This window comes from Nyctibius grandis, chromosome 5, assembly GCF_013368605.1.
Source record: "Nyctibius grandis isolate bNycGra1 chromosome 5, bNycGra1.pri, whole genome shotgun sequence".
Taxonomy (NCBI): domain Eukaryota; kingdom Metazoa; phylum Chordata; class Aves; order Nyctibiiformes; family Nyctibiidae; genus Nyctibius; species Nyctibius grandis.
This window is the reverse complement of record NC_090662.1, coordinates 8,025,620-8,039,942: the sequence shown is the minus strand read 5'-3', so window position 1 is coordinate 8,039,942 and position 14,323 is coordinate 8,025,620. Positions and strand designations below refer to the sequence as shown.

Below are 14,323 nucleotides of genomic sequence, written 5' to 3'. Positions count from 1 at the left end.
CTCTTCCCCAAGCCTGTAGTGTTGCATGGGGTTGTTGTGACCCAAGTGCAGGACCCAACACTTGGCCTTGTTGAACCTCGTACAATTGGCCTTGGCCCATCGATCCAGCCTGTCCAGATCCCTCCGCAGAGCCTTCCTACCCTCAAGCAGATCAACACTCCTGCCCAACTTGGTGTCATCTGCCAGGATGTTCTGGGATACTCCTTTCTTCTTCTTCTGGCTAGCATCCAAGATGTAGATAAGGACAATATCTTCTTTCCCTCCAGATGGACCAGATGTATCCTGACAAGATGTGTCCTGCATGCTTCTTTAAGCAGTTAGGAAGCACACTAAGTAAAAGTTCAAACACGAACACAAGGGTCACTATATCAAAGGGAGGGGGAGATGGTGGCTCTGGGCAGTGTCATGGCCTGCCCCGTGGGGCAGCCCAATGGTGTGAGACCTGTGTCCACATAGCTCTGTGTTGTCTCCGTGTGAGCCCGCTTTGGCTGTAAATAACAGCCTGTGCCTGGTCAGAGTGACCTCCGGGAGTAGTTACAGTAGGCACCATAGTTGTCTGAACTCCCTAAATAATCTCAGCACTTGTCTTAACCCAGCAAAGTCAAACTCAGGTATTCTCATGTGCAGTTGTCAGGATTTTGTAGTCTGGTTCAGTATTTCTTTGGTACAAGCAATGATGATTCTGTGAGAAATAATATTTCTGAGTAGGTACAAGCTCATTGCTCTAGTCCCTTTCCCCTTGCATCAACTATATGCAGAAATCGCCCCCAAATTGCCCCCCAAACAGAAGGATTTGAGCTCAGATCCCAAGGCTCTTGCACTAAATCCACCCTGCAAGACAATACACAAAGAAAGAGAGAATGTCTCTCATATTTAAAGGCCAGCTGTACCAGTACTGGGTTAGGAAAGATAAAGTAAGGACAGAAATTCTGTGGCAGCTGAAGGAATCAAGAACAAGTTCCAGCAGATGGCAGAAAAAAGCTGAAGATACATTCAAATATCAAAAGCAAAGAGAGAAATGCTCTGCTGAGGAGTTGAAATGCTCTGCTGAATTGTTGTCAGCCAAGCTGTTCAGTATATGTCATGTTAGACTCTCTTGGTTTGGGGTTTTCTCCCCAAAACCACATGCCTAGCCCAGGCATGCTGGGCTAACTCGTTCTGGGTGCACCCGCCTGCGTGGTGCTCGTGCAAAGGTGTTTCAGGGGAGCCAGAGCAATGAATGATGACAGAAGACGGGGAGGAGCATGTGGGTTCTGAGGACCCAAGGGGACTCCTCTGTGCTGCTGCTCATCCACAATGGAAGCGGGGAAACAGCTTGTGCCCCATCTTGGCATGGGCATGAATCCATGGGCAGGCATCAGGTGTTTTTTGTATTTCCCCTCCCTCTGGCTGCTAATTGCCGGTGTGACCCAGGCTAATCACAGAGCATCACCAAGTCCCTCTGCTCTCCATCTAACTGGAGTAATGATGGCTTGCCCGCTCCTGCGACTTAAAGTTTGCAAATCCAGAGATACCTTCCTGCTCACAAATCTCAACCCCACCCCCCGGGGCTGTTCTGACCCCCTCCCCATCTGGATTTTAAATCTGAAGTGGCATGAAACGCTTCTGGCTCCTGTTCCACATCAAGTCAGGGTACTGATCGCGGGACACGCTGCGAATGTCCTTTGTTAAAAACACACATCAGGGATGTCCTTTGTTAAAAACAGACAAGCAGTATCTCATGGACACATAGCATCTCGGCACTTTAAAACACAAATACATTTTATCTTATCTTTCATCTAAGGGAAAACAAAGGGGATGTACTCTTAAACCTGTGCTAATGAGCATCTGCTGGCTGTGGCCACCTGTCATGATAGCACATCTGCCCTCTGGACTGCAGTTAATGATGACAACAACCAATAATCCCCCCTGTTGCATGAATAGGTTTCAGTGTATTGTGGTTTTATTCTTTGCAGTTCCTTGTCCCTCCTGATTTGCACTGTTGGACCTAGTATCTTTCTATGAAGACCTACTTCAGCTAATGTCCATCTTCCTGTTAGTATTCCTGTGCTAAGATCCCTTCTCTTTCTGAAGCCTTTTTAAATGATTATAATTTTGACTTGACGGATGCATAAGTAATTCCTCCTTTGGCCTTTTGCATTGATTTTCTGTGTTTTCATTAAGGTTAATGCTCCTCGGATGAAATCAGCTCTATTATCATTCTATTAGTTTGCTTTTGGCCTAGTAGCATTTCCATCAGATTTTGATCATTGCAGAATCCATAACTATCACAAAGCTCCCATAATAAAATTGGATTCAGGGAAAAAAGCCTATAAATCCTACTGTCACAAGGAAGCAATTAAAAGGCAATAAGAGATTGCATCCTCTGGGAGTACTTGTAATTGATGAAGAAGGTTGCAACAAAGCTGATGGATACCTCTTCACAATAGATTTCAGTCAGCTCTTGTATTACCTGAAATTATGCATGAAGCTCTGTGACAACATGAGCTATAGCTAACAGAAAACAAGAATCCAGAGTCTACAACAGATAATTAGAACAACAGTGATAACTGGCAAAATAAAAGCAACTCCTCACTTTAATTACAAGGGCAAAAAAGGGATTGTTTCTCTTGGTATTGGTAGCTGAGAATTCACTGACAGCATGACATGAAAAATACACTGAAGGAGTACTTTTTTTTGACCGAGAAACGTCTGCAGGTATTTTTCTTGTGTATATTTTAAGAATATTCATCTGCTTCAAGTGAAACATAAATCTTACACTATTGAGGCCTGTGTTTTGAATTAATCAGCTCTAGAGTAGTTTCTATTTCAGGCTTGAAGCAAAATATTGAGTAAAATATTGAGTCACCAAACTTTTTATTTCTAATTCTACTATTGATCTGTTCAGCGTGTTTTCTCCTCTGTGATTTGGATCTTTACCCACAGAACAATTTGGAGAAGCACTTATTTATGGAAGTAGGTTGACAGGAGAATTTGTCATGTGCAAGTACAGAATATCTGCTATAACTCTGCCCATTCAGTTGCAGTATCCAACATCCATAAGGCTTTCTCCTATAGAGTTGTTCCATTCTCCTTAGCTCAACATCACAAGATGACACAAGTGATATATATTAATTTTACTGCACAAGCTTCTCTTTCACAGGTTGTACCATCCTTTTAATGTTGGTCTGAACTTCAGAATACAGAAGGAGGTTGATCAGCCACGTGTGACCTGATCTTCACCTTCATTTGGAAGAAAAGCATTCCTGCCCCAGTACCTGAAAAGCTGTGCTGCTCTCCATTAGCCATCGCTGATGGACAGCAGTAATGCTTGGACTGCGTACCACGGCTTGACTTCTCCTTGAGAATGGTCTGCATTACCTTCTCTGAAGCTGGGCGTCCAGTGGAGTTTTCCATGTACCCTCTTATTCTAGAAAAGCCATCTCCAAACCAGAAGCCCTCTTCCAGGTGCAAGAATATGCCCTTTCTCCTCACCAGTCAAAGCACTGAGCTGGGATCTACTCATAGACCCTCATGAGCGCAGTGGAGAGAGGCGAAGCAGTGACAAAACCGGATACTTTTAGCTCTTAAAATTGGAACCCAATGTGTCTGGAAGTGAAACCCCTCCCTGAAATAAGTCAGCAATAAAGGCCACGGACCAGTTGCTGTCGGTCATAGAGCAGTCTCTTATTTCTTACGGACAGATGACATCGCTCATAAGCCTCGTCATGGAGGGTGAGCACATGACTCCTTCACACAAGCACCACTCCAGTGAGGGTGTCAGATGTGCGAGGAGACGTGTTTAAACACCGGGTATTACCTGTCTGGTGTAATGCTTGTGGGGAAAGGGCTGCCCTTTGTAGCTCAGCAGTGCTTTCTCCATTTCTAGTGTACATGGAAACTGAGAAACCCCAGCTTTTAGGACTAATACCATTGTTAATTGCATCCATATCATAATTTGTCCTGACATTTAAGACCTTTCAAGATATATTCTGACTGAATTGTATGATGTGATTATCTACATCACAGGTATGGAAGTAGCTGTTCTTTTCAAATGAAAAAAAGATTGCGTTGATGGAGATCTGTTAAGTCCTGAACTCATCTTACTCTATCCCACCTCCTTTGGCCCTCACCTGATTTACTAAATCTAATGCTATTCCCCGTAACTCCTGCAATGGGACACAGTAAATACTGTCATCATAGCTGTTGCTCCTCTGTTCAGAAGTTCCCACTTCGGACTACTCGAAGCCTGCCTGCTGAATAATTAATGTTACAATAGTCTTTTACCCTGATTTACTATGTTCTGACTAGAATTCATGTCCCTTTTATTAAATAAATTTATTTTACCATTTTATTAGATTAATGCTGAAAAAATAGCAATTTGATCAGTCTGTGCAATAGTAGCAGTTTACGATGACTGTGGCACTCTCCTAATGTAGTTGGATAAATGAAGTCAATCGCTTTCACTCACATTAGCTCTACAGGAAGCTTCAGGGGGATTTTAGGTGACATTTCCACAGAAGACATTTCCCTCACCTTTTCCCTTCTGCTCATTTCTTTCTGCATTAGGAAAATGCAATTGCTTGAAATCCTGAGACACACATTCCTGCTTGCTTGCCTTTACTCTGAACAACTTTTAACCAAGTCCCTCAGACAAGCATACCCCATGGTTAGAGTAAGGTTGTGGGATCAGGGCAACCCGTCTTTGGTAAAAACCATTACAAATGTACAAACAAAAACTAATTACAATTGCATTTTGTTATAGTTTTGCCTTTTACATAAAACTACTCCAGCATAGGTGCTTTAGTTACAAATGCAGTTTCTCTTGCATTTTATCTTCCAAAGGTCCAAGTATTTCTACGGATCACACTGCCTATATATGAAGGCTTCCTAACTCTGGCAACCCAACCCCTCTAAGACCAGTGCACGGTGATGCCAAATCAGGAAACATTCAGGCAGATTATAATGTGAACTTTGAAGTGGAAGGGTGAGCCAAGAAGTAATAAAGTGGTATTAAAAATAAAGTGTTAAACTTCCATACTCAGGTTCTGCGATCATCCCACCCCGCTCCTTCTGAATACCCAGCTCACAATTCTGGCAATCAGAATGAAGTGGACTGGGCACAAACGGACCTTGCTGGTGCCCCTCGGTGAGCCTAATAGACCTACCACAGAACAAGATGGCACAGATTTAACTACTGGGTTGTAGTGAGGTTAAAGGGTGTTGTCCTGGTATATTTGCTTCCAGAGATTCCATTTTGAACAGCGGAGTAAAAAAATAAAAATCTTTCCCTACGCCAAGGTTGGCAGATCAGTCCAACACCACTTGGAGGCTTCCTTCTAACTGGGCAGTGCCAAAGTGACCAACACTTTCTTTTCTTCAGCAGGAAGACCATGCCATAAGGAGACACCGTTTTGGCTGCTCAGAGGTTTTCATGCATCTTTTCTACTTCCCTTCCCTGCCAGTTTCCAACAGTACAAGTGTTAGCTATATGCAGAAGACATGAAACTCCTCATTTGCACGGAACCCAGCAATTTGCTGAAGTTGTTTCCTGCCACTCATGCTGGTTCATATTTTGTTAAGAGTTGTGTGTTTTCCTCCCTTATGCAATGGCAAGTGAAGAACTGTTTTTTGTTGAGATAAAAACACCAGTGAGGACAAGAACAGATCTAATACACTACAGTTCTTTCTACACGAGCGTTTCAGCCACAGCTATTTGCAATCCTGTTTCAGCCTCCAAAGTATTCACAGACATAGATCATTTTATACTTGCAATAGATTTATTTTGAGATGTGAAAATCCATTATACTCTTCTCTTTAAATTAGGTTACATCCAGCTCAGCTCTTTCTAGCACAATACTGTACAGGTTCAAATGAATTTATTATAATAAAGAAGAATCAACACAACACCTTAAAAATTAACAGTTCTATAAAACCAAGTGACTTAGGTACACCAGGAGCTACACATATCAGACTTAAATGATCTGTTTTAAACTGTACCCACATCTGGCTAAAGCAAGAAGTTACATAAGCCATCAAAAATTTACCATCAGATTAGTATGGTCACAAGGGCAGCAATAAAACTGCCATCTGGAGAAAGAGCAGGGTTCATTTCAAATGCTCGATGAATACAGCACTACTCCATTTTGCTGAAAGCTTCTCAAACAGCTTTTTTTAATCTATTAGTTTCCTGATACGTAGTACATGAGAGATGAAGTATTTACAGGCTCACAGTACTTCAATTGATCAGCATATATCCCATCTCCCTTCTGACTGCAGTGATTCAGCCCCGTTCTGTGGGCTAGCCATAACAGCAGAGCACATCAGGGGAATGTTCCTTAAAGATTTCATAGCAGCAGACACACTGGAAGTTCTTTAATGCAACAACCCATAAAAATTCTTTTCCTAAAGCAGATTAAAACAAGATTAGTGAGTACAGGGCAGGCTAGGAGTTTTACCCTTTTCCCATCGAATTAATGAGAAAGCCCCTGAAAACCTCCTTCACTGGATGTAGGAGTTGAGCATTATTTGAGCAGGAAGAAAAAAAATGTGTTTGGCAAGTGAAATTCCAGAAGACGAAGAATTGGAGGGCATCACTCAATTAATGCAGTCCATAACGTGAATCTGCAGTGTGTCCAAATCAGGTAGAATTTCTTCACATTTGGGACATGAATACATTGAGATATTTCGCTGCTCTGGCCAGTCTTGACTCCCAGTTCCTGCAAGCAGAGAAAATAAATGATTACCTGTTACATTACCTGATTTTTCCACTCTTTTTGTGGAGCAGTTGAGGTTTGGTGGCTTGCTCTTCACAGCCAGAGAATCACGCTCTCTGCAGCTACCCGGTTGCCAGAATAGCCACAGTGGAGTTGGGAGCTGCCTGCAGCCAAGCAAAGCTGGTTTAAACTGAACACAGCAGGGCCTGGCCCCGTGAGCTGGAGAGGTTGCTTACAGTACCTCTTTGGACAAGGCGAGGTGAGTGTTCCCGATCTGGTGCCCTGGCTCCGTGGCGATTCTGCATCTCTGCCAAAGAGTTTCTGCGGAGAATAAGTAAGTCAAGGGCTCTGAAAAAAGACTCAGCAAAAGGTATCTTCCCTTTGTCTCCAGAAAAGGTAAGAGGGTTCAAAAGAAATCAAAGGATTTGCAAGTAAATCACGTCAACTGGTCATGCATTTAGTTCACAACTGTTGCTCAGAAACAGGACCTAGAAACACTGCCGCTTTGTGAGATCGTGCCAGGGTCCTGCTGAAATCAGTGTTATATAGCTGACACCAGCAGGATTTGGGCAGCTACCCACCTCGGGATCTGGGGCACACTCCTCTGGAAAACTCCAAGGACTCTCAGCTATTCAGGGCAAACCGCACATTTGATTAAAGTAGAAAAGCAACTTATACCAGAAAAAGGGTTCAGTGCATGTGAAATGTAACTTGATTCTTCAAATTCTGGGCACTGTCCTTGTATCCATGGCTTCCACAAGATGAGTGAAGGGCACATGGTTAATATTTCTTTTTTCTCTTTTACAGCTACGAGTGCTAAAATAGTGCAATTCCAGGGTATCACAGCACTTGAAACTACGGATACTCACTCACCACTACCACCTGAAGAAGCAGCAGACATCCCTGGCACACATACAGCCAGCTTAGCTGCAGATTCACCACTAAAACTGAGGCTAGAACCCAAAGAAACTCAAATGAATCAGCAGGGAGAATTTACCAAGTATGAATCATCCAAAGTGAAATCTTGCTAAGGCACCCAACGAAGAACTAACAGGCCTTATAGATTCTATCACAAAATTAAAATGAGATGTCAGCCAACTCATTTTTTTTTTCCTCTTTTAAAATTCAAATTAACCAAGAAATAAATCTCTACAAAGTTGTTTGCCTTTCTACTGAGATACTAGGAAGAGAACGTCGGTCAACTTCAGCACTCAGGTAACAAGACAGTCCAAACGCAGCTCAGCCAAAGTCTGTTCTCACCGGCCAAGATCTTCAAGGTTTTGCTGTTCTTTTAGCAGGTATGCCAGCTGGACAGCCAACTGCTCCTTCTCCTCGTGGATCTTCTCTCTTGCTGCCCTCTCAGCATGGAAATCAGAACAATAAACTTCCATCTGATCAGAGAAATGAAATCATGCTGAGAATTTGTAACTTAGACTTGAACCATAATCATACATTATATGCCAAAATAGCACATCTGTATCATAGCCTGCATCTACTTAAAACACTTCCACAGCACCTACACACTGCAAAGTGAAGACCTGCACTACTTCCAAGGTGAAGAAGACTCGGTAGTTTCTGGATCCTGTATAAGATACTTCAAGTGTCTTATCTGGGACAGTGCTATTGCCCTCTGCTGTACAGAGGCAGAAATGAGGTATAAACAAGCAGCGAGGAGGTGACTTGACCAATGACACAGACAAATCTGTGGCACAGACAGTGGAACTGGGCCAAGATGAGTTCTGTGCCTTAAATGTGAGACAGACGCTTTTTAGACACTGTTTACACATACTTGTTTCAGTAAATCATCCCTAAAACATATGCAGTGATTCTTAAGGCAGGGGTTTTAAATACACAAACACATCTATTCCCAGCTTTTGTTTGTTGTGCCAGACTCCAGCATACACAGTTCCTCCTACAGAACCGTAGGATATGGTGGTAAAGGCTCTGCTGGGATCTGCAAGGCAGGCTGAGCAAGGGAATTATGCTTTGGAATTGAAGAAACAGATACTCAGTATTCCAGAGGGAGCCATTAAATAGTTCCTCCTGATTTCTGAATATTGGGTGGGAAAACTAGCCCATTTCTGAAGAAGAGCTGATACCTGAGCACGGAGCACAGCCATGGTTTCAAGGTCCTCCTCTTGCTTAGCAATTATCTGCTTCATTTCATCTATCTTGAGTTGCTTTGCAGCAAGAGCTTGTTCTGCCAACTCCACCTTTGCATTCAGTTGTTCCACCACAACTTTATCCACTCTGTCCAGCTGCAAAGAAGAACTATTATTACGAGGTGAACTCAGAATACGACACTGCTTGAAGTGAAAGCTTGCTTCTTACTCCTCCTGCCCTTGGAAAAGCTTCCAATTTTGGTTATCAAAGTAAGTTGGACTAAGACAGCAGTGGTGATTGATATTCTAATTTAAAGATTAGTTTTGAGCTTTCAAACTACACTGTATCAAGTTAAGAGAATTCCCTAATGGACATTGCAAAGGATGTTCTCCCATTTTGCAATATTAGACAGAAGAATCTGGCGCTTCCATGGAGCTTCAGTTATGAGCAGGATGTCACCGTGGCAGGCGTTCTATTTAAGATTACAAAAATGTTTACAGGTCTAACAGGTCAGCAGGTCAAGGGAGGTGATTCTGCCCCTCTGCTCCGCTCTCCTGAGACACCACCTGCAGTGCTGTGTTCAGCTCTGGGGGCCCCAACATAAGAAGGACATGGAGCTGTTGGAGCGAGTCCAGAGGAGGCCACGAAGATGATCAGAGGGCTGGAGCACTTCTATGAAGAGAGGCTGAGAGAGTTGGGGCTGTTCAGCCTGGAGAAGAGAAGGCTCTGGGGAGACCTTATAGCAGCCTTCCAGTACCTGAAGGGGGCCTACAGGAAAGCGGGAGAGGGACTTTTTACAAGGGCATGTAGTGATGGGACGAGGGGGAACGGTTTTAAACTGAAAGAGGGGAGATTTAGATTAGATATTAGGAAGAAATTCTTTCCTGTGAGGGTGGTGAGACACTGGCCCAGGTTGCCCAGAGAAGCTGTGGCTGCCCCCTCCCTGGCAGTGTTCAAGGCCAGGCTGGATGGGGCTTGGAGCAACCTGGTCTAGTGGAAGGTGTCCCTGCCTGTGGCAGGGGGGTTGGAACTAGATGATCTTTAAGGTCCCTTCCAACTCAAACCATCCAATGACTCTATGATTCTATGCTCTACCTTCCCATATTTACAAATTATGCTGCAGCAACACCTATATGCCTTTGCATATGACTGATCTCTAAGGACTGGACTCCATACTGCACTGCAGATTAGACCTTATGTAGAAAACACCATGGAAGTACTGATGTGTGGATAAAGTTTTCTATAATTGACAGCACAGGATGTATGTTTATCAGAGCAATGCTGCTATGCTGCATGCTTTATTATGTGGAAGGGATGACAGTTATTTCCTGCCTGAATTTGTTCCTAGATACATTCTCCCATCCCTTCCCACTCCCCCCTAATTAATTATGATTTCTTCCTGTGATGAGTTTACCTCTTTGAGTTTCATTTCATTGATTGTTTTCCTTGCTTCAGTGAGTTCAGGAAGGAGTTTGTTGTATGCATCCTGCAAGCTACTAGATCTTGCCCTGTTTATGACAAGAAAAGATGTGAAAGTTTGGAACACTTAAAAATTCTTTGAGATCTAAATAATCTGTTAGAATTTAGAAAAAAGCACCAACAGCTCCTTGAAAATGAATCTGCATTTCTGATGAGAAAAAAAAATCACACTCCATGTCTCAACATCTCTCTTCCCATGAGTTGTGTGCTGCTCTATGCATGGACTGAGTCCAAACAAACGTCCTTACTGATCGTCTGCATTTCAGATTGAAGAATCCATCACCCAATATTTTTATATCAAGCTCACAAATTCTGTTCAAAATTTGACACCTCTCTTAGGAAGACATCCAAGTCGTGACTCAGAGACATGAAGTGAAGGAGAATTCATCAGGAGCAGAACCAGACACAGACTCCAGAGATAATAAGCAGCTTCTCCAGCAGCTGAAGACAGGTCTTTCAGGCAGTTCAGCTCTCCATACAGCTTGGACTGACATTTCCACACTCCTTACATGGATTGCACATGAAAGGGAGGGGGAAGCCAGAACAAACAGTGAGTGTCTTTACCTCAGTTTCACTGCATACTTACCTCTCTTAGGTGCAAACATGTTGTAGAGACCGTAGACCTCTTCATTAACATCACTTTCTCATCATTGTAACCATCTGACTTGTCCCTACCCTCCAAGAAGTGGATGCGTTTACCCTGCTAGTCAATGGGACAGCTGTTGTCACTTTTCTGCTTCTTCTGCTGATATAATATACCTGACCCTATTCCATCTTTGACTTTATGGCAAAATGAAGATACAAATCAGATCTTACAGCTCAAATTTTCCTAGTGAGGGGTTCATTAGATGAAAGGATGTAATTTGGGCCTAATGTGGAGACTCCAGATTCAAAGTGACACAGATGCTGAGGTGAATGCAGGTTTCTAGTTCAGACTCTACAAACATAACGTGGTTTCAAAGGGTGCAGAACACAAAACTCATATTTCAGATAAAATTCCCCTTTGGCCAGGTTCCCTTGGACTTTCATTCCTCACTGACAATACCTCCCCAAAATACAAAACCAAGTCACACTCACTTTTCTTCATGTGTCTTGGCTTGTTCCAGCTTGACCTCTGCCTGCATGCTCTCCACCTGAAGTTCCAGCTTCTTGATGGTGTATATTAGCTGCTGCTTCTCCTCCACTTCTGATGCAGCAGCCGAGCTTTTTCTTTCCAGTACTTGGCACCTGACAGAACAAGGAGAAAAGGTTGATCTCTCCTGCTTACCTTTTCCTTATGGATTTGGCATGCTCGGCATATTACAAAAAGAATCTTTCTGTGGCTCACTTTAAAGGCTTATTTTGATGAAGAACAAGGAAGGACAAAACTGTAACCAACACTTACTTTCTCACTATTATGAATCTCAAAGAACTGAAATTTGACAGAAAACTAAGCAACTAAAGTGAGGCTCCTGTAACCACTTTTTATAACCTACACAATCGGTCTTCAAAAGCACAGACCATTCATGTGAAGAGGGTCACAACTAGGTCCCTGAGCTTCTTCCCCAAAGACTAGAACAAGAATTGGTTATGTGAAGCAGAAAACAGGAAAGATTTGCTTTTACATCAGGAAGGGTTAAAACCAAAATCTTAAAATTCAAGGCACTGGGGTTCTATTTGTAGAACTAGGTTGGCAGCTCAGATTTTCTGACAATTACTGCATTTCTGTACTTTCATCTCCACTTACAGAGAAGGAGCAATCTTTTACAGCATTTCTATGAAACAGATATTTAAGTTGATATTTGTAGAGCTGGTGAGTTTCCCAAGGTGGGAGTTGTCATACAAATATATACTGGGTGTCACAGCAGAAGTTTTGTTCTTCTGAACCTTACTTTTCTTGAAGCTTCTTCTGAATCAATTCCGCTTCTTTCAACTTCTCATGGGCTTCCTGAAGCTCTTTAAACAGAGCACAAACTTGCAAATTCAGGGCTTCTACTTCACTGCCAACCTTTTAGAGAAAAAATAAGGAAAATTATATATGGACAATTCAAGATAGGAAAGTCACAGTCTAACTAGAGATCTAACCAGGAAGTATCATTATTTCTCTAGAGAAAACAGCGTATGTCAGTATGCATCATTACACTCTGTACTCAATAGTAAGGCCCCATCCACAAGGCTTCATAATTACCAATTATTCCTAAATATGGCAGAACCCCATTTTGACTTAAGACATTCATAAAATCCAGGTGACTCAAAGACAATGCTATTACTGACTTTCCAACGTTGGCTAGAATACACCTCATGCAGATGGGAAACACTTCTACATTTTCTTTCTCAGAGTTCACAGTTTAAAACACACATGAGCAAAGCAGGCAGACTTAGTGATTACTGCCACTCCTCTAAGCAATAGTTATAGTCTGTCAAAGAAACATAAACAAATGATCCATCCCTAGGTAGGCTTCCAGTTTGCCAGCATCAGTGAGCTCTTTCGAAAGAGGTGTGACAGCAGATGTAGAACAGAAGCAGCAGTTTGGAAGTAGAGAAGGCAGACCAAAACCTTAAGACTTTCTCTTCCCAGTTACATCCTGCACTGGCATTACCCCTTCCATTCTAGTTTCCTCCATTCTTGTTTCAAGCAGAAAGCAGGGAACACAGAAAGTTTTACGCATCGTTATTTATTTCAATTACACATGAAACCCCTTGTCAATGTTTAAGGCTGGGCTGGCTATTAAACAGATGACAGATGCTGTCTATTAACCCTTTCCTTCCCCAGAAGGCAAAAGGAAAAGAGACTTGTGGGCTGGAAGATTAAAACAGCTTTAATAAAATATTAACAATGAAAAAAGAGTATAATAATATTAATGGAAGTAATGAAATATATACAAAACCAATATTGAGCTCCCCCCGATGATGACCACGGAGTTGTTTACTGTACCACTGACGCTACAGGGCAGGCACTGGGACGTCCCAAACTGGACTTGGCAGCAGATGGGAACCAGATTCAGGAACACACTGACTGGGATTGGAGGCAGGAGAACAGCTAGAGTTCTCCTCGGATATCAGCCATAGAGGAAGAGAGCACGACTCTCTTGATCCCTCAGCTTTAAACTGCATATGACGTGTATGGGATGGACTACTTCGCTGGTCAATTTTGGGTCACCTGTCCTGTCTACTCCTCCCCGCAGGTGTGACCCTTTTACACCCTTTCACTTGTGGAACATAAGAGGTTTAGCAGTGACCTTGGTTACTATAGGAACAAGTATAAGCTGGAGCTTGTCTGCATACCATTCTTATCGTTACCTTAGTAACGACTGTAAACATCAAGCATTACCAATTTTAGAAGCAGACACTGTCTGAAAAACATGTAAACTTCAGAAAGTGCAGTTACTTAGAAGAAACTTAACTGAAAGGAGAATTGGTTCTGGCCTAGGCCAAACCAGGACACCCCTCCAGCCAACTGGCACTCTCCCTACACATATCAGTCTCTCCCACACCACACACCTGAGTACCACAGGTCTGGAAGACTGCAGTTCTTGACTTTTTGAAGGAGAAAATACAACCCCAAATGGTAACTCCATTACCATGCATTCATGAATCAACTTTGCAAACCAAGAATATGATTTCTAGTAAAACTGATTACATTTTCTGGCCCTTTCATTTGGCCTTCAGGCCACAGGAAGATCACTGAAAGATCCTCCAGACAGGCAAAAAACAAGAGGAGGAAACAAACAGCAGCTGGGTTCTCCTCCAACCCAAGACACAAAGGACACCTTAGAACTTCAATTCTTAAAATACATCCCCACACTCTAGAAGACATGAAACCTTTGACTCCTGCTGGTTTGTAGTCTCTGGAGGCACATCCTGGAGCTTTCCTAAAGAAACATCTGAATCTTGTCATCATGCTAGCATCAGTTTAATTGTCCCTAGTACTGTAATTTTCATTGATAATGTCTTATCTCATCAAATGCACGGAAAGTCTCCAGTCCAGCTTGGGAATGAGCTGGGCAGCTGTGGTTAAAAAGATACCAGGTGTATCAAGAGCATGCTGCTGTCCTATTTCCTCAAAG

The 14,323-nt window shown here is 42.7% G+C and overlaps 1 protein-coding gene across 8 annotated transcripts in view; it reads right to left on the bottom strand.

Annotated features, from left to right (window-relative positions):
• Positions 1-5,740: 5,740 nt before the first annotated feature.
• OPTN (optineurin) overlaps positions 5,741-14,323 on the bottom strand; it is a 21,615-nt gene continuing 13,032 nt past the window's right edge. For all 8 annotated transcript variants that reach the window (XM_068402449.1, XM_068402453.1, XM_068402448.1 and 5 more), the window contains exons 8-14: positions 12,149-12,264; positions 11,355-11,504; positions 10,213-10,306; positions 8,795-8,953; positions 7,956-8,086; positions 6,937-7,016; positions 5,741-6,698 (exon numbers count right to left, since the gene is read on the bottom strand). In XM_068402449.1, the coding sequence (XP_068258550.1) occupies positions 6,577-6,698; positions 6,937-7,016; positions 7,956-8,086; positions 8,795-8,953; positions 10,213-10,306; positions 11,355-11,504; positions 12,149-12,264 (852 nt within the window). In that variant the 3' untranslated portion in view covers positions 5,741-6,576. The remainder of the gene's footprint in view (positions 6,699-6,936; positions 7,017-7,955; positions 8,087-8,794; positions 8,954-10,212; positions 10,307-11,354; positions 11,505-12,148; positions 12,265-14,323) is intronic.